General features: G+C 42.9%; 1 protein-coding gene across 5 annotated transcripts; it reads left to right on the top strand.

Moving 5' to 3' along the window:
- The first annotated feature begins 572 nt into the window (after positions 1-572).
- CARD19 (caspase recruitment domain family member 19) lies at positions 573-27,464 on the top strand. 5 transcript variants are annotated; one of them, XM_087744181.1, is made up of 6 exons: positions 573-728; positions 12,101-12,243; positions 14,200-14,353; positions 18,675-18,734; positions 20,595-20,666; positions 27,351-27,464. In XM_087744181.1, exons 1-6 carry the CDS (start codon positions 710-712, stop codon positions 27,422-27,424), a joined length of 522 nt encoding a protein of 173 aa, XP_087600307.1. In that variant the 5' UTR covers positions 573-709; the 3' UTR covers positions 27,425-27,464. The 5 variants fall into 5 exon arrangements, with proteins under 5 accessions (XP_087600307.1, XP_087600310.1, XP_087600306.1 ...); XM_087744180.1 differs by lacking the exon at positions 27,351-27,464 and adding an exon at positions 22,365-27,300 and having other exon boundaries at positions 576-728; XM_009475857.2 differs by lacking the exons at positions 573-728; positions 27,351-27,464 and adding exons at positions 7,349-7,439; positions 22,365-27,300.

The raw sequence follows: 27,464 nt of genomic DNA, 5'->3' as shown, positions 1-27,464 counted from the left end.
GTTTTACTAACACTGTCAAAATTTCCAAGGATAGGATGTCATACAGCAGAATCGGGGTGCATGCAATTCACTCATATAATGAATACAAGAAGTTAAAACTGACTAGGGATTTCCAGATCTATGGATGCTCCAGGCTATGTTTTTACCCAAGTCAGTTCTGTTCACATATAATAGTTTGGCTTAGCTGGTCGAGAGTAAAGAGCTGAGAGCTTGCAGCACAGTTGCTGCTTTCATGTTTGGAGTCAGAGAATTGTTTTTCTTCATCTGCTTTTAACCAATGAAGAAAAAAAAGGTGATTATACAAATAATAATGACTGTATAAATAAAACTGGAAAATTATCCATTCTATATGCAAAGCAATCTTAGAAATTATTAGCACAAAAAAATAAATCCCATAACTTTGAGTAAACAAACATCTTGGTTTTCAAACCTGATTACACGTCCCCCCAAATCAACAGCAAACTGCTGCTGGCTCCCGGGAGCAAAGGAGCAGCCCCCCATTTGCACTGCCAGGGTCCATGCTGCTGGCAGCCGTGACCCACACGCCCGTGGGAGGCCTCTGCCAGCTGTACGCAGCCGGACCCGCTCCCTCTCAGTTTACTTTCGCTTTTCTAACTTCCCAGTGACCTCTGCTCATCCAAGGAGAACGGCACTCCAGCTACCCCGCTGTATGTGTACTGGGCACAGCACAAACCTATGAAACCTATGGATGATGCTCTACAAGACATGTAAGTGCATATTTGTAACAAGGAACTTGGGCAAAATGACCGGTCTGAAAAGCCTGCAGGGACAAATGTGCGGAGCCAGGAGGGGCAGTGGCTGTGACGGGAGTGGCCAGCCAGTCGCTGCTGTCCCATTTTTTTTCCTTCTTAGAGTCTGTTTTTATAAATGATTAGCTAAAACTTGCTGAAGGGAGCTTAGTGTGTAATCTGAGCTTTTAAGAAATATTTCATTGTATTTTTTTAAACACAAAGAAAGACTTTGTTAAAGGAACTGCCTGCACTATCTGGATTTAATTTGTTCCTGAAGAGATCCAGTCCTCTTCAGCTGTGGGAAAATAAGAAACCATATTGTGATTTAACAATTAATAAATAAAACAAGAAAACACTACATGCCAATGCTGCCAAGACAAGGGTAATATTTAGTAAATCAAATAATTCACTCAAATAAATGAATCAGTTGGTTTAGCAGGGGGTAAACAGCAATGGCTTTTGAGATTAGCTAACCAGGAAATCCATCTGCTGTCCTTAAGATGCTGGGAAATAAAACATTCTTGGGCGGGTCACTTAGCCACTAAATGAGGAGACAGAAATCTGAAATGAATCATAGAGTTTCGGAAATGCGTTGGGCTCTGTTGGTGTGGCAGGTCTGCTGTCAGCAGGAAGCGAGGCTTTGCACTGTGCCGCTCTGTCTGTGAGCGGTTTGAAAATCAGCATTACTCGCCTCAAAGAGCGTAAGAGTTTCGTGGCGCTGTTTACATATGGCCCATCGCTGTTATTGGTACCAAGCGGGTGTCCTCCCTATCCGGCTGTGCTCTTTGAATGTCATGGATCATGCTGTGGGAGGGGATTTGGTGGCCCAGCTCCTGCCAAGTATGTGACTCCCCATGGACGAGCCACATGTATGTGTGTCCCTCTCCACTGCCTCTGCCATGGCCATGTGGCTTCCCGAGGACCTGTCTTTCCAAGGCAACCCTAACAGCCATACGGCTGCAGAAGTCTTGTGTGCCATGGGCATGAGGAAGAGATATATTTAGCCCCTGATTCTTGTATCATTATGTGAGTCTATAGGACAGAAATATCTCCAGGCAATGTGGCACGGTACACTGCAGCACTCCTGAATGACTGATTTTCCCTTCCATTTCACTCAGTGCTCAGAAACAGTCTGCTAAAAACTGTTTAAGATAGATATTAGAGATTTCAGTCTATGTCACATGAAGATGACAAGGTTTTCAGTTTTGTGGTTTAGATTCTGGTAGCAATTCCAGGGAAACTTTTTAGCAGAGCACAAAATGCAGTGAATTCACAACAGTATAAAACAGTCATAAAAACAAATGCTCAGCATGCCATACTACTGCTGCTTCTTAGTGCTAGGCAACACCTCTTCTGTAATATCTTAATATACATGTGAAATGGTCTTAAAAATATATGATGAAAGGAGTTATAAAATGACAATTTCCTTTCCACAAGGTGCCTGTTTCTGTTACTACAATACATTGCCAAAAATCACTCTGATACAGGCATGATCAAGGTCTCCATGTGCAATAATAGTAATTTAAAAACCTCTTTTCATGCTGTTCAGAAGATCTGCATTCCTGAGGGTAAATGGAATAAACTCAGGATACTTATACTCTATTCATCTTCCCAAGGACACGCACCATAAATGTCACAGCATTTGATAATACTAAAAATAATTCAATGAGATTTTTTTTCCATGTCCTTACACTTTCTAGAGATAAAGAAGTTGCTTTCATATGTAGTACGGAGGTACAGACCAACATTTTCAAGAGTAAATGTGGGGATTTAGGTATCTCAGTTGTTAATGGAGGTGCACATAATCGTGTGAGTTACAGCAGTTCTGGCTGTGCTCTCCAGGAAGGTCTCCCTGGTGAGCTCCTCGGAGCCGTTGCACAGAGAGTGCAGGGTGGGCGATGCAGCGCTGGGGTGGGACGCCGCTCTCTTCGGAGAGCTCTGCCAGGCTAGAAACTCCACCCTGGCAGGGAAGGCCAGACACTGAAAACAAAGGCGAGAGTATCAGAGAAAGAAATTATGCAGAAGAAAGCTTCAGGACGGTGTGGCTAACCCTGCCAGCTGAAATCCTGCCCCAGGACGTGCTAGAAATGCCCCCGTACACCCCAGGCACCATCTCTGGGGTTGCGCTGGGTATGACACTTCCTCCGTGAGACCACGAAGTGGCAGCACTCGCAAACTTCCAGCAAATTATCTTTTTTCATTTTTTTTTAACTCCCAGGCTAGCTGGAGCTGTCTCTCATGAGAGGGTCTACAGCGCGTATCCAAGCTCAAAGTCAAGGCTTCACTACATCCTTTCTTACCTCCTATTTGGCAACTCGTGCCTACCCTGTAGGCTTCGGAAGTTCCAGCCTGTCAGTTGGGACGTGCTGACTTCCAGCTTCAGTGCTACAAGTTCCCAAAACACCGCACCACTCAAAGCAAGGGGTCGTATGTTTTATTATCTCGCTGTTTAACCAGTCCCGGCATATTGGCATAGTTTTTCCATGCATTTGGGTTGTGATGGCATGGTGGCAAAACAGGGCAAACCTCTCAGGGTCTTCTGGACTAGTGGTCATCCACACAGTGGTTTTGTTTCCTGGGTAAGAGTGTGTCTTGGTGCTTGGGGACTTGCTCGGGGACTAAGAGAAGCAAACTGTTTTAATAAGCAGTGTCTGTGCGAGGGCAGTTGTGTGCTTGAAGCACTTTATGTACCAGTCTGGAGGCAGCTTTGCCTACTGTGATTTCAACCTCTCTGGAAGATTTCTGTCCCTCTTCAACATAAACATTTTCTTCATGGTTTCAACAGAAGTCATAATTACAAATCACCCTGTTGCTTTGCCATACTAGAAATCTGCCTTTTCCAATACGTTATAAAAATACCAGATTTTGCAGTAAAAAAACCAAACCTGCAGTAATAAATCATGTATCCCTTTCTTTATCACAATTTGCAAAGCTAAGGTTCAGCCTCGCTTCTCTGCAGCATTTATACCTAGGAAGGCATATTGTCCTCCAGACCTCGCTGGGTAATTAAATGGTGATGAAATTTTGTGCTAACTGGAGTTTTTAAAATGCACAATTTCATTCTACTTCTTCCCTCACAAAGTTAATATATCCAATTAATTAGATGCTTCACTGCCACCTTTTCTTTGATTGAGAGTTGTCCCTGCTCCTTGGACTTGAATAATGATCTGTCAAATTTGCCTTACACGGCGTAGCTGCATTTAAACGAATGTGTACAGTGCTGTGGTACAAGAAAAAACATAAATTGCATATGGATACGATGAAAGCGTAGACATGGTATTTTAAACAGGTAAATTACCTGTGGAAAAGTAAATTGCGGCACTACTAATTATGCAGTTGACCGTTTCAAGCCTGACAGTTGTGCAAGCGTAAATTCATACTTTCACAGCGCCCGGGATGGCCAGATAAACGCAGTCATTACCCATGAATGCGTTTGACCCCTCGGGGCTGCCAAGGCGGTGGGGAACCCGCCACGAAACGGTGTGGGCGCCCCTGGAGCAGCCCCGGGCGCTCCGCTTCCCCACGCCGCCTCCGGCAGCGCCTTCTCTGTGCCCGGGAGGCGGCGCCCCGGCAGGCCTCCCGCACCGCCCCGGCAGGCCGCCGCACCGCCCCGGCCCGGCCCCGCCGCCATCCCCAGCAGGAAGGCCCGCAGCCCGCCGGCGGGCCGGGCAGGGCCGGGGCCGCCATGGCCGGTGAGTGCGGAGCGGGGAGAGCCCGGGGGCGGCGGGGAGAGCCCGGGGGCTGCGCCGGCGGGGCCGCCTCGGGCAGGAGGCGATCGCTTTCTGAGGCGGCGCCGCTTCGCTCCGGGGTCTGCGGCTGGAGCCGATCGGGTGCTGCCGCCGCGTTTCGCGAGGGCGGGTGTTTTGGTGCCTTCGGCGCCCCGTACTCGGGCCGCCGTCAGCGCGGCAGCTCAGAGGGAGGGTGTAACTGCGTGAGCCCTGGCTCGCCCGCTGGTCCCGGGAGGGGTGACGGTCACCGCCCCACGGGTGACGCGTCGCGGGCAGTAGCGCGGCGTAAGCCCCGGTCCTGGGGAGCGGGCGCCGCCCGGCCGTGCCGCCTCTGGCCTCGGCGCCGGTTCCGGGCAGCGCCGCAGTGTCACGCCTCACAGCTGGGCCCAGCGGCCGAGGCTCGGGTGGCTGGCTTTACGCGGGCGGGCAGGCGCCGGTTCTGGGGTTTGCAGCCAGCAAATGCGGTTAGACCCGTGTCTGAAACGTAGCGTTCACGTTACCCCGCAGAAGGGAGCAGGTGCTTGTCACGCTGGTCGCACGTTGTGTGGCAGTGAACAGAAATCTGCTGCTTGTGCCCAGCCTCCATCTTTTGCTTGTTAAGATTCTGCCTCTGCACCTGTGGTGCACACAAGCCTTCTTGGTTACTTAAGGGCCGGGTTGTTTTAGCCTTCGTATGAAGCTTGAGGGACTGGGAATGTGTATAAACTAATGCACACTCGAGTATCAAGAGCATTTTGATATTTTGCTCACTGTTCTATTTTTTTTCTCTTCTATTTTTAAAAGATATTTCAGATAAAGATGAGTTACTGAACTCTACAGCCACCTGAAAGGAGGTTGTAACGAGGTGGGGATTGGTGTCTTCTTCCAAGTAACAAGTGATAGGACGAGAGGAGACAGCCTCAGGTTGCTCCAGGGGAGGTTTAGGTTGGATATTAGGAAAAATTTCTTCACCAAAAGGGTAGTCAGGCATTGGAACAGGCTGCCCAGGGAAGTGGTTGAGTCCCCATCCCTGGAGGTATTTAAAAGACGTGTAGATGTGGTGCTTAGGGACGTGATTGAGTGGTGGACTTGGCAGTGTTAGGTTAACAGTTGGACTCGATGATTGTAAAGGTCTTCTGCGATCTAAATGATTCTATGACTTGCTGTCAAAGACTCTTCACTTCTGCTTGCTAACTTGCCAGTGGCACCAGCATGTGGCAGTGGGTGAATGCGGCTGGGGAGGGTGGCACGTTGTCCTTCACCTCTGTATTGTCACTTCCAGCCCAGAGGAGCAGACCAGTTGCTCTTCATTGGGGGTGCATTTGGTAACCGGTGCAATCTGATCATCTCAGACCATTTCTCTGCAGCCAGATTCCTTCTTAAATCCTCAGCATCCTTTTCTTGGGCTCTTGAAAGGGAAAAGCCAAAAACTGAATTAGTGTTAAGGTAACATTTTACTGAGACTTCTTCAGCTCTTTTCCGAGGTGTTTCAGCAGGGAGTTTGCATGGACACCTAAAAATGGCAGGTCATGTGTCTTCAAGGTTTTGGTTGTCAGCTTGCCTTCATAAAGTTTATGAAGATCATCCAGGAGTTTTACAGGAAGTTGCAGCTTGTGTTTGCATTGCACAGCAGATACCATTGAGGTTTCTGGAATGGATGTTTACAAATTATGTGTGTTGTTAAGGAGAATGTCAGAGAGAAGTGTTGGGTTTTGTGTCTGTTGTATTTACATTTATCTGCTTATGATGATCCTGTCTGTTTGCTTGGTAAATTGAAGAAGGCTTTTCAGGGGAAAACGAACAAAAGATGAAACTGTGATAAAGTGTCGTGGTTTAACCCCAGCTGGCAACTAAGCACCACATAGCTGCTCACTCACACCCCACCCTGCCCCTCGTGGGATGGGGGAGAGAATCAGAAGAGTAAAAGTGAGAACACTTGTGGGTTGAGATAAGAGCAGTTTAATAATTGAAATAAAATTATATAATAATAAATTGTAATGAAAAGGAAAATAACAAAAAGAGAGAGAAATAAAACCCAAGAAAGACAAATGATGTAAATGAAAAACAATTGCTCACCACCAGCTGACTGATGCCCAGCCAGTCCCTGAGCAGCAGCCCCCACCCCGGCCAACTCATCCCAGTTCATATGGTGTGGAATAGCCCTTTGGCCAGTTTGGGTCAGCTGTCCTGGCTGTGCCCACTCCCAGTTTCTTGTGCACCTCTAGCTTTCTCGTTAGCAGGCCAGTATGAGAAGCTGAAAAGTCCTTGACTGCTTAGCAACAACCAGAACATCAGTGTGTTATCAACATTATTCTCATGCTAAATCCAAAACACAGCACTATACCAGCTACTAGAAAGATTAATTCTATCCCAGCCAAAACCAGGACGTAAAGATACAGTGGTGTCAGAGACAGTATCAAGAGTCCTTATGTAAATATTGGTGGAGTTATTAATTGGAAAGGTCTACTTGCCTGACTTAAGGCGGTTGGCAGCATTTATGCTCCTGGGGCCCAAGCATGGATGAGAGTGGTTACATGTCACAGCATAGCGAGGAGGGGCTGATCACAGTCTATGAATTTGAAATGCAGCTGGATTTATTCATTTACTGTGATAAACATGAGGTGGCAATGCAGACCCCCAGCCTAAGGTGGCAGGTCCCTAGGGCCACGTGGTTTTATCCAGAAGGGCAGTGAAGGTAGATTATAGAGGAGCATATGCAGGGGACTGCGAGAGACAAAGTCCCATTTGATATTCCTTGTACAGAAAACAACATGGTAAGAATAATTAAGCAGAATCAAAATTACAAGGGGGGTTTTGACAGCCATTATAACCTGGAAGTTATGTTTTTTGTTATCAGTGTGTTGCGCCAGTTGTTATCAGTGTGTTGCTCACCTTTCAGGGACCAGATGCCTCACGACAGGCGTACGGAGCAGGAGTGCCAACGCCACAGTGCTTGTCTGATGTCCTGGCTGCTGCCAAGGTCTGGCATGCTGGTGCCTAGGTTAGGAGTTGTCTCTGAAAAACTCTCTGTGAACACACTCTGCTATTAATTAGGAAGAGCTTTGGGAAGGGTGGCTCTGTCACCCTTGACATTTTTCCTGCAGGTGCTGTAGAAGACAGTCTGGCATGTTATGGTCACATACGATCAAATTTTTTTATGAGCCTTGTTACTTCCAAGAGCAGAATATAATTCAGCACCCGTAAAATGCCAGCACTTAGTGGCTGGGTCATTCTGCAGCTATTGCCAGAAACCTAATTGCCCATTTGGAAGGAAGAATAGAGATGGGTCATTTTATGAAGGATTGGAATGGGGGTGATTTTTACCTGCAGGTGAAAAATGATGAGTGCGTTGCTTTGTTACTGTCATTTGCAGCTTGTGCATTTATCGTCACTGATTTTATGTATTTTATTCTCTGTTTGAGGAGCTGCTGGCTACAAAAAACCAATCATCTCTTGCTTTTCTCTGATATCTCTTAATTATACGTGTACTTCCTTTCCTTCCGTGTGTGCGGTCAGGTGCAGGCTGTGTATGTTAGCGTGGTGTGCATATGCTGTGTGCCAGAGGCTTTTTGTACTTTGGGTAAGAGAAAAAAAGCAGTCATGTATGATGTGTCATGGGCTTATTATAGTAATTATAAGCCAATAACATGAAATTATTAGTCATGTTTTCTTCTCAACTGTCAAAGACAGTTCTTGAGTTTCCTGTCTGTCTCTTTGACAAGTTTACATTTCCTCTGAGTACGGAAAATACCAACCTTATTTTAAGCAACCTTTAGGTCAGCTTCAATGATGTGGTATCCAATCTCAGCTGTATTCACTGCCTCTCCTCAGTGAAGCTGAGCTCAGTCCACTGCCAACCCGCCGGCTATGTCAAAACCTGCAGACTCCTCCGCTGCAGCTGCATGCCTGAGCAAACCTGCCGTTGGGTCCAAAGCCTGTGAACAGGATTAAACTCAATTAGATTAATGTTCTAGTGGAGGAGAAGGTGTAACTGCAGTAATACCAAATTCCAAATTCAGTGTTAGATGCAATCCTCATGCAGTCTGAGGGCGTTAAAATGCCCGGCAATGCCATGCCTGTGCTGCAAGCTGTGGTTAATTGACCTGCTCTCCCGATTTTGCTGCTCTGAACTTTCTAGGCAAGTACTGGCTAACAGCATGACTGTCCTTTTAATGCTGGGGTGACTCCTGCTTAAAAACAAAGTCATCTTGGCATAAAGAATTTAAATTTTCCTTGCAATAACTGTTGTCTCTTTGAGGCAGTGAGATAAAAGGTGGATATGCAAAATATCCCAAACAACCTCTCCCTAAATTCTTAGGACCTGACAGCACATCAGTAGCCTTGCTGTAGTTGTGAAGTTACCTGGTTTGGGGTTTCTGTTACTTCAAAATGTAAATGATGGGTGTGTTCAATATTAGAAAGCTGCTGCTTGTGAACAGTGATGATAAAACTTCATAGCACGGTCATGCTTGTACACCTATAACTGGGCCATGAGTGGCAGTGCATGGGAGCAACTCCATGCCGTAACAAAGCTGCCAGAGTTCCTGGGGCAAGGTGGGCCCAGGAGCATCGTGTGGTGGCTTCAAATGCACACATGTGCTTTCCAGGTACCCGTATTGCTCCAAAGCAGGGTGCCACATTCCAGCCACTAGGATTGGTGGGGCTTTTTTGTTTGTTTTCTTTAAATTTAGTCGGTGGAGCACAATTCTGCACTGGTGGGCAGTGTTGGTGGGAAGCTTCACTTCTCTGGTCTACCAGAAGCCTGAAGGCAGTTCCTTGTGTGGTTTGGGCAGACATATCTCAGAGTTAGAGGAGAGACAAAAGATTTTGGAGGAGAGGTGAGATACTGGAAGTTACTTCTGCTCTGCTTTTATTGAGCTAGCGTTGAGTTTGATAACCACTCTTATGGAAATTTTAAACCTTGCACCTCATCCTAAATACTGAAGTAATTTGGAGGAGGTGCAGGTGCACACAGATGAAACATCTCTGTGGGAATGGGGAGGAAACAGGTTGCTTCATGGGTGCTTCTTAAAAATGGAGCATCCCATAGGATGGGAGAAGCGTCTTGCAGATGCCCGAGCCAGGTGTAAGACCTGTCCTTGGCAGGCACAGTTTAGCAGTTGCCAGAGAGGCCAAGAGCATCATCTCATTCTCTTCTCCTGCCTTTTGGCTTAGATGGGAAGAAAACATAGCCACCCCTGAAATCTTGGAGAGGCTTATGCCCCGTAATATAATCTACAGTGCACCAGCACACACATTTCAGATGGCAGCAAAAATCCCTCGGTAAGACTGGTGCCGCAAGGACATGGAGTGCTCCTGACTGCTCAGAAAATGATCTTCACTTAAATGCAATCTTCGGTTGGTTACGGTTAACTTCACTGGTGTAATAGCTGCTAATATACTTCTGCGTGCTGCATGTGTGGGGATCAGTAATGACAAGGCAGCAACAGAGCGAGAAGCAGGAAAGATGACACTTTGAGCCTGCTTTTATTTTACTTTATATACACATTGTGCTGGATCCTTGTCACGCTTTTAGCACTTGCTGTGGTTCATTGTTTGAATGTCACAGTGCTATTTGAAGTTTAATTGCTCTGCTAGCTGTAAGACTCTGGTTTAATGTGTGTTTTTTGTAAGTTTGCAGAAGGTACAGAGTTGTTGGTGACACTGAGATTGGGTACAAATCATGTAGTTGAGGCAGAAGGAGGAGGAAGCTGCACTGTGGCACTTCATTCCCCAAAAAGTATTTTCATGAACAGACAAAACTTCACAGTCTCCTGGTCCTTGCCTTAGCCTTTTGTGCATGTCAATGAGCTGATTTGAAGAGGAGAAGTTTGATCTCAGCCATGAATCAGATAACGTGGAACTTCTTGCAACAAAAGGGAATTGCACAGCAAGTATGTCAGGGCAGTATGTTTCTGACAGTACACTAAAAAGCTGCCTTGAGAATGAGCCGTGGAAAAGCGAGGCTTTAGAAACACGTGGAAATAATATGGTGTTTATATAAAAAGTAAGAATGTAACTGAAATCCTGCTGTGCCTGTAGAATTGCAGCTCTCTGTGCAGTATCAATAGCTATGTCTTCTTGTTTGAATAGGAGTGACACTGGCACTGGAGAAGTCATTAGTGCGTGATGGTCACACTGGGAGATTTTCCTGAACCCTTTCCTGTAAATGCTTTTAGCGCTACACAGATACAGAAAAAGGATATGGTATAGAAAGGGCAAGGGCTGTCCATAGGTGTAGTGCATCGTGCCAAAGTTGTCTGGCTCATTTCCTTCATGCTTTTGTTTATCTTCTCGAAATTGCAGGGTACAAAGGGCTAATGGTTATGTATTTTCTGGTAGCCAAAATACCATAAAACCTATGCATTTGCTTTAAATGGGGAATGTGCTGGGGGTGTGTTGGTGGTGGCAGTGTTTTGGGTTTTTTTCTGTGCGGCTTGGTTATAAAGTGCTGTACTGACATTTTATCACTTATTTCTGACACGGTTATAGACATTCTCTTTCTAAATCTAATAAGGGCACAGTAACCCTTGAAACCAGTCTGTGCCTGTATCTTAATCTAGGGACTATAGACAAGCAGCTATAGGGAAAGCTATGCTCCTACAAAATCCATTGCTGTCAAATTGGAAACGGTGCCTAAAACAACAGCAAGTCTGGATTTGTGTATTTGCAGAGGTTTGGGTTAATAGAAAAAGATGTGTTTTATTTGTATGGGTATTTGAGTGTACTTCCATGGTAAAAATGTACTGCTTTTTGAATGCCCTTTCTCCCCACTCCCACATGAAGCGAAGGTAGAAGTCCTTCCCTAAAAACTTCATGGCTCTTTGGCAGAGATGCTGTTCCTGATGTTCCAGTTCTGTTTCAGTCTGGGCAGTTTCTGGTGGGCAAATTGCTGAAGTCTCCTGTTAGACAAAGGGCAGCAATAGACTCTTGGCAGGTTGGGTGATGTGAGGGCCAAATCACTCCAGCTTAGTCAGCCCCCTGCTTTGCCTGGCTGTGTGATCTTCTCTGCATCCCATCCCATCCCATCCCATCCCATCCCATCCCATCCCATCCCATCCCATCCCATCCCATCCCATCCCATCCCACGCTGTGCTGCAGTCCTCAGGTGCTAAGCAGCAGGCAAAGACTAGCCCTGTGCTGTATACCAGTGTCCATAATGTACAAAATTTAAAGCCAAATATATGTCCTTTTAATGTTCTACATCAGAGAGAACCTCTCTGTGTGAAATACATAATTACATTTAAAAAATTATAAAACACATTAGTTTTAAACTCCATAATCTGACTTCGTAAATGATAGAAAATTTATCGTCAGTGATTTAACAACTTTAGGACTGTATTTGATTAAATATCCATCAGTGCTTGACATCTAAATAATTTATAACCCTTTGGAAAGAGACAGGCAGCACGAGTGACCAGCCAGGAGTTCAGCTGTGGGTAATTTTAAGTGGATGAGTCTTTTAAAGCATGTGGCTATGTTGTGTTTCCCTAATAGATAGTTCAGCTTTCTGAAATTACATGATGGTGGTAATTTTATTTTAGCTATTTAACCACTGTTAGGAAAATGAAATTTACAGAATTTAAAAATGGCTTGCTAATTAACTGCTGTGGTTTGTTCTTTGTATTATTTTATCTCTAGATCAGTCGTATTGTCATCGGCTGCAACACGACATGTGTTTTCTTACAAGCAACAGCCGACTGAATGAGCAAGTGGTTGATAAAATTATTCTTCAGCTTAACAGAGTCTACCCCCAAATGCTTACCAATGCAGAAGCAGAAAAGGTAATTTGATGAATTTTACTATATCTCTGAATGTTTCATTGCTTTTGCAGGTCAGTAGCTCAGCTGCCCTCTTCCTGACTTGACTCTGGGTGACACATGCAGCCAATCTTCCTCACCTCTTACTTGCTGACCAGTTGTATCTGGGATCTCATATCAGAGGAGAAGTCACAGGGCTGGCACATTTCCTGTGCCAAGTGGTGATGAGAGAGCGAGCACTCTCTTCAGCAGCAGCTTAATGCCCTGGTCTGCTGACCATGGTCCCTGCCATGATGTCTGACTCCATGCATGCAGAAGCATACTATCTTACGACCACTCCATGGGGAGGATTGCACCCATCATGCGGCCAAATGCCCTGCATGCCTGCCTCCTCACATGAGTGGGTGTGGAGTGTCGTGTCAGATGATCTGTGCTGCCAGCTGTGTCCACAAAATCGTCTCTGTTAGCTTAATCAGTTTTAGTTGCTGATTAATGTGATTAATAACGCTGAGTATTGGTAGAGGAGGGGGGCATTATCCCACCTATAGTGTGGGAGGTCTGGGAGGTGGATGGAGTTAGTAACATCTTCCAGTGGTGCCACTATATATAGAGGAAGGCTGCCCTCCCTGGCATGAAGCTTTCAAAAATGGGTAGCTCTTTTTAGGGAGAAGGATCTTTTAAACTTGTGTGAAGTGAAAGTTAACGTTAGTTAAAAGCTTCCCAGATCCTACTTATGACAGTTTGTACTTGCCCTCTGCTGACTTCATTGTCTGCACAAGGCTCAGGGTTTTGGCATATCAGTATTTTAACATTAGGAAAAAATAGGTTTAATTCTGTCATAATCAAGCTGCATGGGGACGAATAGTGTTTTGGTGGTGTAGAGCACTGCTAGATCATCAGCTGAGCCAGTCTAGCCACCAAGTTATGATAAATAGTGTGACATGCACAATTAAAGTTCATTTCATTCCCTCAAGAGCTTCAAAATAAATGCATAAAGAATCTTTGAAACGTAATTTCTGACTTCTGTGCTTAGCAGACGGAAATGGCCTGCTTTCTCATAGGTCCAGGCAAGTTTCTGTCAACTCTATTGAGTGTTTAGGAAGCTTATAATATCAGCTATATCTGGTAGACCTTGTGGGAATTTGTCAGAATAAGGAGTGTTGCATAAGGTATGTTGCATTCCTATCCCCATAGAGCAGGAACTGATCCTAACTAAGTGTACTACAAATGTTATCTGCTGTACTGGTCTGAAATATAATGCTTTGCTTAGAATGGCTTTGGATGTTTTTCAAATAAGCTGAAATCAGTTTTATGTGTGTAAGGCTAGGTACATGTTTTCATTCTCTTTGTAAGGTCTCCTAATATTCGTCACATTTTGGACTACGGAAAAAAAGTACTTTCTTCTGCAACTGCTTGCCATGTTGCCTGAGTAATGAGAATTTGTACGTGTTGCAGTGGTTACGCAGCAGTTAATTGTGCTGGAAACAATGAAACATGTAATCTTGGGATGATGAGCACTCCAATATTGGGACTAAGCAGTATAAAGTACCTTTTTGGATTATCATTACTAGGCAACTAAGGGAAGACTTGAAAACATAACACTTTATTATAAGATTTGTTGATATTTTCTATCAAGAGCTGTCAGAATCAAATTGTAGAATAGCAAGTACCATGTTAGTTTGAATGCAGAGAAAACATCAAACGCAAAGTAGCTGTCACTTTACCAGGACAGAAAAAGAATGAGGGAAGGCAGAGGCAATACACTCTCCATCAAGCAGTGCTGACCAGATGGAGCTCAACGTCTTGAAGACTGCTGTGCAATGCATGTCCTTTTTAGGTTCCCCTCATTTTTTTTGGCCCATTCTGTTAGCAAAGATAAAACAAGCTCCATATCTTCATTCCCTAGCATACTGTAAAGTGATGTAAAATTGATCTCCAGCTGTTGTAATCTCTCTTCTAATGAGTGCTTTTCTCTTACAGTTCAGGAATCCAAAGGCATCACTCCATACCAGACTTTCAGATCTGATAAAGCACCTTCAAAAGAAAGGAGACAGACACTGTCAAGAGTTTTACAGGGCTCTACAGATCAATGCTGAACAGCTGTATAATGACCTGCCAAGCAGAAAAATCTTGAGTAAGTTGATTTGTAAGTTGATTGAGTTGTGGATTTCCTCATCAGTGTATCACAAAATCTCATTCAGATGAGGTTTAGGTTATTTAGATAACCTGTTTAGGTATACATTAATTCCTTCTGACTGGAATTTTCCGGAAGCTGTAAGGGGATTTGACTGCATAGTTCTTGTTATTTGTTGACTACTGTGGGCAGTCTAAAACTCTTTGATTGTTTTGAAATATGTCTTTAAAACAGTTTAAGTGCAACATGTAAGACAGCGAGATAACTTGTGTGAAGTACAATCTCTCTTTTCATAACCATTGCTTCTTAATGGCTTGTTTATTTCCTCTGTGTTTATTCTGACTTGTAGCGCTTAAGAACATTACAAACCTCAAATTTGTTAAGCTCAAAACTCTGGCGACCCAGAAACTTGGCTTTCCCTCAATCCATAAATCTCCTAGTTATGTCTAGTTTAACGTGAAGCAAACATTCATAGGCCCTTGCAATGATGAACTGTGATATTAATCACTTAGGACTTGTTTTGTGCAGCTGGCAGGCCTGACTGATGCCCATAAAGCTGCCCCCCAAATATATGTGTATGTACTTCAGAAGGACTGAGGCTCAAACAGATTTGATTCTATACTGCAAAGGAGCTCATTTCTTTACAGAAAAGTATCAAGCCTGACTTGCCAACCTGGGATAATGCTTGCTATGTGTTGGTGTTTCTTTTTTTTTTCTTTTCCCCTTACCTAACGAACTGGAGATAAGCACAGTGTTCCAAATGGATGGGATATACGTTCAGGCATCCCACATACCGAAATGACTTGCGGAGCTTGAGGGAAAGCCCCCACATTTAAGTTAATGAAGCTGCAAAAAGACTGCAGTTTAAGAAATCCTTATAAAATATCTAACAGCACTAATGCTTCACCGGTCAATTGATTTCTAGTTGTAAGAAACTCCACAGTTAGGTGCCAGGGGAAATTTTAGACGTGTGGGTCAAACTCCAGTGAGATTCAAACAGTTACACCAAAAGTCCAGAGGTTTAAAAAAACCATTAGACCTCTTTTATTTCTGGAGTGAAAATGGCATGTAAAATTGTAATTACCTTTGAAGATACTGCATTGCCTAGCTTTGTTTTGCCTTTCATTTTGAAGGAGAAGCTTTGTATCTACCCAGCATGTACCAGTGGAAGACTGCACCATTTTCCTGCCTGCACAGGGAGGCTGCAAAGTTACCCCAGGTCTCCATATCCCATACCTGAACCCTCTTGAACTGGGAAAGTCTGGGCCCATCCCTGCCTCAGAATCTCAGAGGAGCATGAATCCCTATTGATTCAGCCATGCACCAGCTTTAAGGCAGTGCTTTCAATCTCATATTCACCTTGCAGAAGTCATGCCCTTTGAGGCAACAGGCTCTTAAATCAAATAGTCTTGGATCAATCGTTTGTACTTGGGTAGAGCTCAAGAGCAACAGGTTTTTCTGCCAGGCTGACTAGAAGGTAGCAGCCTTTATTAGTTAAAAGCAACTTAAGAAGTCTTAGTGGAGTCACTAAGAATAAAATTTCAAGAGTGTATTGATGGTTTAAGAGTTTAAGCTCTGTTAATGTTCAATAACATCTTCTACAAGCCATTTCTGAAAATGTGTCTTAACATGTACACAATAGTCAAGGCCTGACTACATCCCATATAGACTGTCTGAGTTCAGCTGGGTGCTAGAAATAGTGTAACTGTGACCAAGTTCATCTGTACCCATGAAACTCACATTGGAAGTTGTGCAGATATTGTGAAGATGAACTCTCACACTGCCTTGTGCTGTTGTCACACCTGGACAAACTTGCATAGGGTGTTTGTGTGATGTTTTCACTTTTAGCTAGAGCATAAACGTGCTCATCCTTGTATCTGATTTACATGGCTACTTCTGAGAACTTTTACTTGTGTAGCTGCATGAGTAGGTGGGGGTAGGGCTTCTCGTGTTCAGACTGCGCATAACAAGTACACGTGCTAGAAGTGCTTCACAAAAAAATAGAGCTGTTTGTGGTGCCCCAAAACGGTTTTGCTGCTGTTGCATTATGCAAAGGGACTCCAGTAACTGTCATAAGTCATTAAATTCTCTGTATCTTGGTACGCTCTCTGATGTTACTATCCTCAGAACGATGAGAATAATTTAAATAACTGAGCTAAAATACTACTACATGGTGAGATTCTGCAGTTTCCTATAAGGAAGGACCTGAGAAGGAAATAATGAGATAATTGTGTTAATATGTTTGCTGCTTCTTATGAGTTCTGTAACTAAAACAAATGTCTGCATTCTGGATTGAATGGTCAATAAAATCTGTGCAGCATTTTAAGCTAAAACTGCAAACAATTTTATTCTTCAGAAAAAGCTCGCTTTTCAATATGAGGTGTTATTTCTCATTTAAGTGAACTTGAACATTTTGAATAGTAGAGGCATTATCCTTCCAGCCTCTAACATGTACAATTTTTATTGTACATGTATTTATAGTCATAGCAGTAGTTGTTAAATTTGTCAAATTTAGCAAAGAGCATTTACAAAATTGACATTAGAATTCGTAAATGTGAAGAAAAAAGGGAATCCCAAATGTGGGGGCTTTGTTCTAAATGCAGATTGAACTGAAACAAGCAGCATTATAAACAACTGGAGAAATTATTGGTGAGGACATTGATGAGCTATGGCCAGGACAGAGTTCTGTAATAGATTACATGCAGCTTTACATATGAAAAATGTTTTCTACAGAGGAAATCCTTTCAAAGATTTCTTTTTCATTTTCAAAACAACTTAAAAATTTGTGCAAATTTCTTTGCCTCAAGTATAATATTACAAGTGAAATGTTTAGTAATGTCTCAGAATTCCCACTAGAGGGTGGGTAAGGCACATGGCATGGGCAACTTCTGAGCTATTGAAGCCAAACAGGATCTTCCAAGTGACTCAGAAAATGTTTTTATTTCTCTCGATGCTGATATAGACTAGAAACATAAAGGATCAGATCAGCTCCACACAGCAATAGCCTGACAAAAGTGCAGAGATTTGGCTGTGCTTTCCTGTGAAGTGTGAAGATTTCTTAGCTAGAGTACATAGCGAGGACATCCCTCAAAACAGGCAGGCTATGTAAGATTGCCATTGATATAGAGTATGCCATGGAGGCTTTGCAGCAATCCTTTCTGCTTCAGTGACTCTCCAGCTTTGCAGCAAAGTGCTTCAGATGGTTCTGTTCTGCTTGAATGCCATGCCCTGTCACCCCACCGAGAGGGACGTATTTAGCATGGGAGATGGATGTTCACTGTTGAATGTTGGCTGACAGCAGGTCCCCTTTGCTGACTTGGTGTACAGGCAGTTTTCCAAGGCACCTCACCTAGCTCAGATTGTCACATAGAAGAAGTAAATCAGTTGAAACCAAACAGTCTCAAATTCTTCCCTATTGACAGCCAAATTTGGAGCTCTCACTTTTTTTTTTGCCTTTTTTTTTTTAACCCTCTTGACCACAAAGAGGTTTGGCTAAAAAAGTTGTTTTGCATATTTGTGATGCATTAAAGGAAAGTCTTTCCTCTGCCCTTTATGGTGACAGTGGTGTTCTTTGGTGCTGCACACACGTTCTGCAGACAATGTTATCTCCGCACCGGTATGGCAAAGACACCTTTAAAAGAGCTGCAAGTCTTTCTGCCCAAAGCAAAAACTGCTTTATTGCTGCTAACTACTGAACACCTTGTATTAAGGTTAACCTCCTTTTCTACTAGAATTTGCAGAAAGATAGAGGCAAAAATTATTTGCGCCAAATGTTAGCAGGTAGTACCTACAGACTTTCAAAGAAGTTGTACGTGTCTTTAGCTGAGACCAGAATTTAGATAAATAGTCTGTGCCAAGCAGTTTGTTCCAAGTGCTTTATCTGCCAGATACATTAATGCCCAGAGATTTACTCAAGAACAGAAAGAATGGTGATGCTTTAAATTACAGGGGTGTTTTCAGATTAGCACATATATTAACAAATAGTTTGTGTTTATTACAATGAAAATTTCTGGCATTATGGAAGGATTAGCTCCTCCTTTCCTCACTTGGAAAACAAGTGTAAAGTTACTTATGTGGTTAGTGCTTAACCAGATCAGAGGTGTTGCTGCAGCTATTTATAGTTGCATTCAAATGACTATGTGCCTATGTCTTTTGATCAACATATATCCAGTTTTAACTTTGGAGGGTTTATATTTTATGTCAAGGTTGGATATTTTTCTGAAATGTGTTGTTTTGCACAATTTTGCATGTGCTGATTATGTTTGTTTGTTTGTTTGCTTGAGCTGAGTACTAACTTTTCATGTGTTGCTTTTATTTCTAGAAACCACAGATTCCACAGAGATAGACACTGACAAGGAGAAATATATGCTAAATGACAGGGGTAAATAAATGCATACAGTGTCACCAGATGGAATGACTTTTCAGATTATGATGCAATTTATTTTTTCATATAATTTGCATTTCATGTAACAAATAGTTTGTTTTATGATGTCTTTACTGTCACAAGTTAAGTGGAATTAATGGAGAAAAACGTACTGAGCTGCTGTTGAGGAAACCAGGGACAGGAAATTCAAGAGACTGCAGAGTTTAATCAATATTTACAATGGTATTTTTACTTACACTGTTATAGCTAAACTCTTAATTTCCTATGATTTCTTCAATGCTTGAATAGTAAGGTCCATTCAGCTGCTGTCATTTTGCATAAGGCCATCAAAAATTTTTTTATATAACTTTCAATTTTTTTCATTTTTTTAATTTTTAATTTAAGTACAAATAATTTGAAAGTAAAGACAGAAAGGAAGATGTGCAATGGTGAACTTAAATATATTTTCCTTAGGAAAACGTGTTAATTTTTTTCCCCTTCCTCTTTTCAATGCCCAGCATACAGAGGCAAATATTTTATTCACTGAAAGATATCTCGAAAAGGAATTGAAGATCTGAAAGAAAGCTGAAGAATTTTCAAAATTTATAATGAACTGTTCTATCATTTAAGTTTAATTGATTATTTATTTAGAAATTTGGATAAAATTGTGACAGAATAAAAGGATCTTCTAAGAACTATGCCTTTTTGCCAGTTTTCCCCTGAGAGAAAACTGAAATGAGGGACAGAAACACAGTTTAACTCAATGTATATTTTTGCCTGTGGTATTGTTACTTTGAATATTGAACCAAATTGCTATTCAAATTATTCACTTTGCTGTTGCTAACTGCAGCAGTAAGAACAGAGAAAGTTCTTGGAAATAAGAAAATGAAATAATTTCTGTTCTTACTCATGCTGATGAAAGAGCTGGCCTCAGACTGGAGATTGGCTGGCTGCTAGCCACCCTTGTTGGGAGATTATATCCAAAGGAGCAACCAAGTCCTTGCTCCTTTGGTGTTTTTCCAGTGCCCTTGTTCACGTGGTCAGCTCCACTAATTTGTTAGTCTGCAGTACATTTGTCCTTAAATTGACAGACGCAGTTTAATTGTAGCTATATTCATAGTGAAGTAGTAAATACAAATAGAATATTAGATGATAAAGAAGCAGATAGAAATCTTTATGAGGTTTTGTCTGTGGATAAGTATGAATTAGAAAGGTTTTATTGAACATCAATATTGAACATCAGCGTTAAACTGCATGTAATTCCAGGCAGGCACACGTAGGAAATGTTTCCAGGGGGAGATTTGTTTTAGGTGTGCGTGTGGCTCTGCATTTCAGCTTCCAACAGAATTGTAAACAGGAACAAGAATATTTGCTCTTGTCATGAAAGTAGAATTTGTGGGGAAAAAACAAAACCATAAAAATCTGCCTCTAAGGGACTGCAGTCTCATATGATGTACTCTTACCCACAGGCAGCGCATTGGCCCGGGGGGGCTGTTTATAGAGTAAAATGCTACACTGTGTGGTGAGGTCCCAGTAGTCTGGTTAGTATTTTGTTGTAGTGTTTAAAGGGTTTTTTGCACAAAGTTTAGAGTGAGAAAACATCTAAGGAACCTTTCACTTTCACATTTCATAGGATATAGCTAGATGAACAGAGGCAAACAGTGAATGGTGTCAAAGCAACTGTAATAAAAATTAATTACAGTATAGTAAATGTGCTTCATAGTACATTAGCTATGGAACATACATAATTGTGAATGTGCTAGCTTCATTTGAATACACTTAATTATGCATATTAATAGCAATTGATGATTTATGAACTGAGCTAAACTTCCACAGCTCTGTTCTGTCTTAATGTGTTTCCTTTTTCGTTTTCTTTAGGTCCAGTGTTTTTCCTCGCGTGTTTTAGTGTTGCTGCAGGATTTGCGTTATTTTGGTATTGCTGTCACTCAGGTAATCTACTCCATTGTTTTTTCTCTTGGTTGCCGTACTTTAGCATGGAAAGGGAGAGCAGCATGCCTCTTCATCTAACATGGCTTACTTAACAGAGTGGGTCAAGGTGTCATCATTCATTAATGAGGTTAGGATACAAATTATGCTTCAGACATGCCGAGATATAAATAATGGATAGTTTGCCTACAGAGGATGCCACAAACAGGGGCTCTTTTTAAAGACAGTAGTCATGTGAGTTCTTGTTGCTGTAGCAATGGGTCGTGATTCCCAGCAGTCATGAGACAGACCCAGACCTTCTGTCTTCCACATCCCTTGGGAGCTGGTTGAAGCATGACCAGTGCCAGTGCTGGAGGTTGCTGGCTTGATTTGCTGAGCCCGAGCAGCTACAACCATTGCCCCTGTTGCTGGCTCTAGGTGTTAGCTCCTCTGTCGGCTGAGTCGCCTGCTTCACAGCAGCCAGCAGAGCAGGACTCCTGCTCCTCTTCACAGTCCTGCCTTCCACTCACCCAATGTTGCTGTGAGAGTGGCAGCTCTCAGCAGAAAGTGCGTTGATGCATCCACATGGATCAACTTCAGTAAAGCAGTGAGTCAGTGCTAGTGGGAGAGATACAGGAGGAGAGAGCAGCTGATTCAGAGGTGTCACTTTCTCTCGAGTCTTCGCATGGTGCTGTGGGAAGTGCCAGTCTTCATGCGGTAGATGGGGAGCAGAATCCAAACTCCATTTTGGTTTAGTGCCTTCTGCTCCTTATACCCCAGTCACAGCAGTTACAGTTGAACATCATTGTTCTTTACTATTTTTTTCCCAGAGCTGTAGGCTACAGTAGCACCAGTTCGTGGACATTTCAGGTGATGTGGGAGTCTGGGCTGTGTTACCCTTCATTCCCAGATCAGAGTCCCTCAGCTGGACTGTTCATGGAATCAGGGTTTAAGGCTAAAAGGGAACCAGTAGACCTTTGAGGCTAACCCATGTGTTTCCTTAGCTGCCATCACTTCCTTTCATCAGGTTCAGTCACCAGCATTTAATAGAAGCATTTTCAGAAAAGCATTCAGGGACTGATATCAAAAAACCAGAGAATCCATCACTTCCCTTGATCCCAGTTAATTGTCATTAGAAGTGTGTGTCTTATTCTCAGTTTGAACTGGTTTCAGCTCCAGTGTATGCTTTTTGTTAAGCCTTTCTCTACCGGATTGCAGAGCCCCTTAGCCCCTTGTTTGTGTGCCAGCTGACATTTCATATTTTGTCCCTGTGGAGGTCTTTGTGTCTCAAGTCAGCTCTCCATCTTTATTTTTGCTAAAATTACCAACTAATCTCTCCTAGTCTCTTGTTCCAAGGCTCTTTTTTCCAGTTTTTGAGGCTCGTTCCTGTACCTATGCAGTATCTCAATGCCCAATGTGTAACAGGGCCGCCAGACCTGGATGTGGTGTTCCAGGCATGCACCATCCAGTGCCGTGCTCAGGTGTAACGCTGCCCCCTTACCTAACTCAGTAATCTCTTCTTCGTGTGTCTGAACTTGCAGCGATGAATCATAGAATCACACTGTCTTGGCAGTTGATGTATACCATATTGAAGGAAATGAACTTTTCTCTAGAGTAATTTTTTTAATTTATTTTTATTTTCTGTAGATGCTGCTTACTAGCTAGAATGAAACTTAACTGTGTTCACTTTCTCTTTTTCCTCCCATCTTCATTCTGTTTTAGATACGAAAGTCATAGGAAGAGCCAGGAGAATCTTGGGCTTTTCTCCTATTATCATAGGAAGACACATTAGAAATATTTGTATGGTGTATTTGGAAGACATATCAAGAAATTAAGGAAAAGCTGCCTCTTCGCTTGTTTGTACAGTATACCTGCCAAGGGAAGACAATGGTGCATGAATATTAATGTACTATACTCTCATACCAAAGATTTTATTAACTAGCTTCATCAATAATTGTGTTGCCTCAAGATGTATTCAGAATTTCAGCTATATATGTCCTTCCTTATGGGAATGGACCTTTTATTTTTGTAAATGCTTATTTTAAAATATTTATCATTTGGATAAAAAATATTTTTAATACAAACTTTAAAATTATATCCTAAATGTTCATGGGTCTTAAGCCATGTTTGCATATGTGTTTTATACTGGAATGAAGGATCACAACTGTTTAAAGGACGCTAGCCTGTCTCTTGTGATAATTTAAGAAAAGCACTTAAAAAAACACATGCACTCAAAGCCTTACTAAGAAATGGATCTCCATCTCAGGATTGTCTGTTTTGTCTGGATCCTTTGTACTTACTGCCTGAGCTCAGGTGGGCACTGGCACCTACAAAGTTTATCAGTGCCAGTTACCTTTGTGTATGCCTAGTACTTGCCGTGTTTTCTAATTCTCCTGTTCGTGCCTCATCCCAGCCTGCCTTGTTCACACTCAGCTGTTGGCCGTGGTTCGAATGTGCTTAGTGGTGCAGACTGGTTCCCAGCCCGCGGAGGGTCCCAGGAACTGGCATGTCTGATCGGAAGCACTTGAAACTACCGAGAAAATTTTTCATGTTTATTTAACTTTTCCTTTTCCAGTGAAGTGTTTCGCAGTCTGTATATCTAAGAAACTGAAGTAATCCAAGATATTTTGCAGGGGCGGAAGTGCCATGACATGGGGTTTTTTTTTATGGCCAAAAATCTGTATACTTATTTGAAGAGCCTGAGGTTGTTCATAATGTCATTTGATGATGTTATGTTTTTCTTCTGTGAGTTGAAAGCTGAAAAAACTTGCAGAAGCCATTGTAAGACTAAAATTCTTGAGGGAGATGCAGGGAGTCAGAGCTGCAAGTGAAGCAGCTTGGGGTTTCTTAGCTTTATGAACTTAACCTCGCTCCTGCCTAGCTCAATACGAATGGCTTTCCTCTTCCTGATGGGAGGCGCAGTAGTTCTAAACTGGCTGTGAGAAATGACATTTTTAGTGGATAGTTCTTCAATTACCTGCTCAAGAGCGTAAGGAGCTTGGGGAGACCATGTCCCTGTGCTTGGTGAGAATAATGCTTTGTGGCTTTTCATTCACTGCCTGAATGAAGAGATTTCCAGATCAGATCAAATGTCATCTGAATAAAAATTGCAGCTACATCACAAGTTACATGCACTGGAGGATCCCATGCAAAATTTTAAGTCATTTGGAGTGGTTTTCTCAAAACAGTCAGACTGAAAATTGTCTTTCAGCTTTAAACTTTATTCATGTTATAAAAATGTCATTTCTCCACAGTAAATCATCTTGTAATAACTGTATTTCCTTCCAGGGCAGCACTCACCTGATACAGTAACAAGCATATAGTCCAGAGGAGGAATTGAATACAGGGCCAAATTTTCAAATAAAAGACCCAAAGAGTACTTGCAGGAAACGTCTTGAGAGACAAAAAAGGGCTCAGAGGACCCTGATTTTACTCTTCTGATAAAATGTTTCTACCTGTGGCATTGGAGTGTGGTTGGGACACGAGCCAGCCCCGCGTAGAGGTAGCCACAGTCTTTGTTAGGTCAAATCTCAAGAACAGATGGCACGTCTTCGTGGTCATTGCTGGTGTGAGTGCAGCTCATCTCGAAACACCCAGGTGAAATCAAACAGGCTACAGGGATAACACTACAACGGCTCTGTAAGTCAGCACAAGCTATTTGGTTCGGTATTTATTCTGACTCTGGAAGGTGAGCTTCCAGTTGCTGGGTTTACACTGTTAACAGTGCCTCCACCAGTCACGTTAAAGCTGGCTTGGCTATTTTTACACAGCTGCAGCCACTCCTTTGACTGCAGAACTGGCGTTTCCCTAACAGCTCCCACAGTGTAACTGTGCAGTACTTAACAGAAGAGTTTTCTGCTCAGACAGAAGATCAGCAGTGGGCCAAGGGATATTATAAACACTTAGTAGCCTGATTGCTGCAGTGTAAAATGTCGAATGAGACAAATGCTATGCAAACAAAATAACACCCAGCAGAGCAGTTTATTTAGACTTCCTTTCCCCTGCCTCCACCCCACCAGCTCGTGCGTCTCTTCGATCTAATCTCCACGGGGACTCTTATTAGGGAGAAAACGGTGATGGAGCTGAGCATGTTTCTTACAGAATTGGCTAACCGTGAGGCTCTGCTGCCCTTGTTGCACAGCGATCTGCTGTTGTGCTGCCTTCCATCTTGGGAAGTGCTTTAATTATATTCTGTTGTTTTTTCTCTGCCTTGCCTTGTGTTTAAGGTGACAACAAGTTGTGTTTTTTTCTCCAGCAAACCAGCTCTGCTTTATAACATTTGAAATTAAATGTTCCTTTCCCCCCAGCTGCTTACTTCCTATAGCAGCCCCTTTTTAAGGGACTACAAAAAATACCTCTGAAATCTAAAGGGGTTTTAAATCTTTGCCTTGAAGCCAACTTTGAAACCTCGTTAGAGGAACGGTATTCCGTTTTACACAAAAAACATTATTCAAAGTAATCGCAACAGTCACATCTCATTTTGAAGCAGAAACAAAGGCCTTATTGCTGCTAGGCAGATTCTTTCTGTTTAGATTATCCACTGTGTTACCATGTGAGTAACAGGCTGCAAATTGTGAGCTGTTACTGAAACCTACAGAAGTTACCAGTGCCTTATTTATCTGAAGGTGAGATTCCGCTGTACTTACTGGTTAAAGGATGCCTTGCAGTGCCAGGAGCCCTCGGGTCAATAAAACTGCCCCAGGAGCACACTGGCTGTGCAGGAGGATTCTCCTCCCAGTTACTTAAACGAAGTGGCTTTCTTGAGCCTTGAAAACCATATGGAATAGGAAAGTTTACTGAAGGCTATGGCTGTGTTTTTTTCCTTTTCTGAGGTTGCTTGACATGAGGATGTCTCTTGGGGGGAAAAAAAATCCAGGATGAGCTATCCCCAGGGTTAAGGCTAGGAGGAGAGAGGAAAAATGAGTCTTGGTTCATCCCAGTGTTGTTAGTTAAAGGACCTGACAGCAAAGAATAGAAAATAATCTGTTCCTTTATTAGTGCTAGTTTTTAATTTAAAAAGTAAAAGTGAGGCTAGCTATAAAATTGGCATGTGCATATGTTGGGAGACATTCTCTTTTTTGGAAGATTTTTCTTTCGGGAGCAAATACCGAGGTTTAATACACTTCTCTGCAAGTGCATCTCTGCAGCACATGCAGAGAGCAGATGAAGTGATAATTCCATCTTCAGTTGCTGGAGGAAGCCCGTATGTACCTGCGTGGGAGTCAGGTCCTTCTAGGCAAGCAGTGTTACTTGGAAACAAATCAAGTAGGGTCTTGGATGAGCCTGTCTAGCTGCAGAATTGCAGCTTCCCTGTCAAGTCAAGAATAGCTTGGTGTTTGCTGCTGAAACTGTACTGGTGTTTAGAAATGTGCTTTATGTGCAGGGAAGTTGTCCTGGCTGTGTAAAATACAGTAGGTGGTTACACGTGCAGAGGATAGAGGCCATTCTTGTGAATGCCATGGTTCTTGTGCTGCAGACAGTAAATGTACAGGAGCTAATAAAAAGCAGCCATGTTTTCAACATACCCCCTCTCACCTTCTGCGGCTCTCGTTGAAGAAGTAAAATGTTTGATTTTTCCCTACAGCGTAAACAGCATTGTGTCTTTAGCGGCATTATGGGCTGAGGAACGAAACAGCTATTGTGTGAGGGATGCTGTCCTGGAGGGCTGAACATGGCTCTTGGGAAAGAGATGAGCAAGGAGAAGCTGTGGTCTCTGGAGGGTGGGAGTGTGCAGGTTATCAAGGAGTTGGCTCCCCTGCCAGCTTAGACTCTGCTCTGCAGCGAGTGCCTCGCACACGGACTTGCTGCAGCTCCCATCAGGGACCATCCCCCTTCACTGCTGTGCAACTCGTGCGTGAATCCAAGGGGAGGGAAGGGGGATTGAGCTCCATGCTCTTCAGCCTGGAGGACTCCTGATACCTAGCCAAAAATCACCTTCCTTCCCTGTTTTTTTTCTTATGAATGAGCTTTTTGATTTAAAGTAAAGCTGAACTGCCTCTGATTGTCTTGGTGGTAATGTTGGGACTATCTAGATTCAAGGACAAGAGGTAGCCGGTGTGCTAACCCCCTCAACAGAGCACGCAGGCAGCTGGCCCGAGCCATGTAAATAGTTAAGGCAGAGTGATGGGGCCGTCTGCATGCAGAGAGCGCTGGGAAGCAAAGTGACACATCATACAATGAATTTGCACAATTCCATTTAAAGACAGACTGCTATTTAAAGTACTTCAGTGAAGTATGATGTGCCTACAAGCCAGAGCTGGAATAAAGTCATGATTCATTCTGGGACATACTGGGCCACTTCATAGCTCCTGGCTGGAGTTTTCAAAGCTGCTGAGGCAAAGTTACTCTTTTTGTTTCTTTCACTTGTGATTTATTTTTCTCATACTGTAATAAATTGAAAATATATTTGGTCAAAATTTTGCTTTTCACTGCTGTTCTGTATGCACAAGCGTTATTCCAGGGAGACACCATGCTGTAGCTGTGTAATCAGCGTTGCTGTTACACTAAGAAATGCAGTTTGCTGTACTTCACATGTCCTGTGTTTTGTAATCATTTCTCCTAACGTATGTCTTCTTGAATTCTGTAGAAATTAATGGAATTTGTTTTCTTTTTAATGGAGTGAAGCTGGCAATTAAATGGAAATAAATCTGTACTGAGAAAAAAATGCTGCTGTTTTTCTTGTAGTTAATGCTTTGCACTTTCTTCCAGAAGTGTCCCGCAACGTGTTGCCCTCCTGTGGCTGTCACCTGCTGACTGAGTCCTTCCTCGTCTCTGCTCTGTGATGGTTAAATTTTTGTTTTGGGTATTTGGGGCAAGATTTTT

This window comes from Nipponia nippon, unplaced genomic scaffold (genome assembly GCF_047370975.1).
Source record: "Nipponia nippon isolate SJK-2023a ecotype South Korea unplaced genomic scaffold, ASM4737097v1 scaffold_9, whole genome shotgun sequence".
NCBI classification, from domain to species: Eukaryota; Metazoa; Chordata; class Aves; order Pelecaniformes; family Threskiornithidae; genus Nipponia; species Nipponia nippon.
This window is presented reverse-complemented; position numbering and strand designations above follow the sequence as displayed.

Excerpts from the sequence above, each read along its gene's own strand:
- CARD19 (XM_087744180.1), top strand. Across the intron at positions 14,354-18,674 it reads GCCAAGCAGAAAAATCTTGA|AAACCACAGATTCCACAGAG; the intron begins GTAAGTTGATTT and ends TTTTATTTCTAG. Across the intron at positions 18,735-20,594 it reads ATATATGCTAAATGACAGGG|GTCCAGTGTTTTTCCTCGCG; the intron begins GTAAATAAATGC and ends CGTTTTCTTTAG.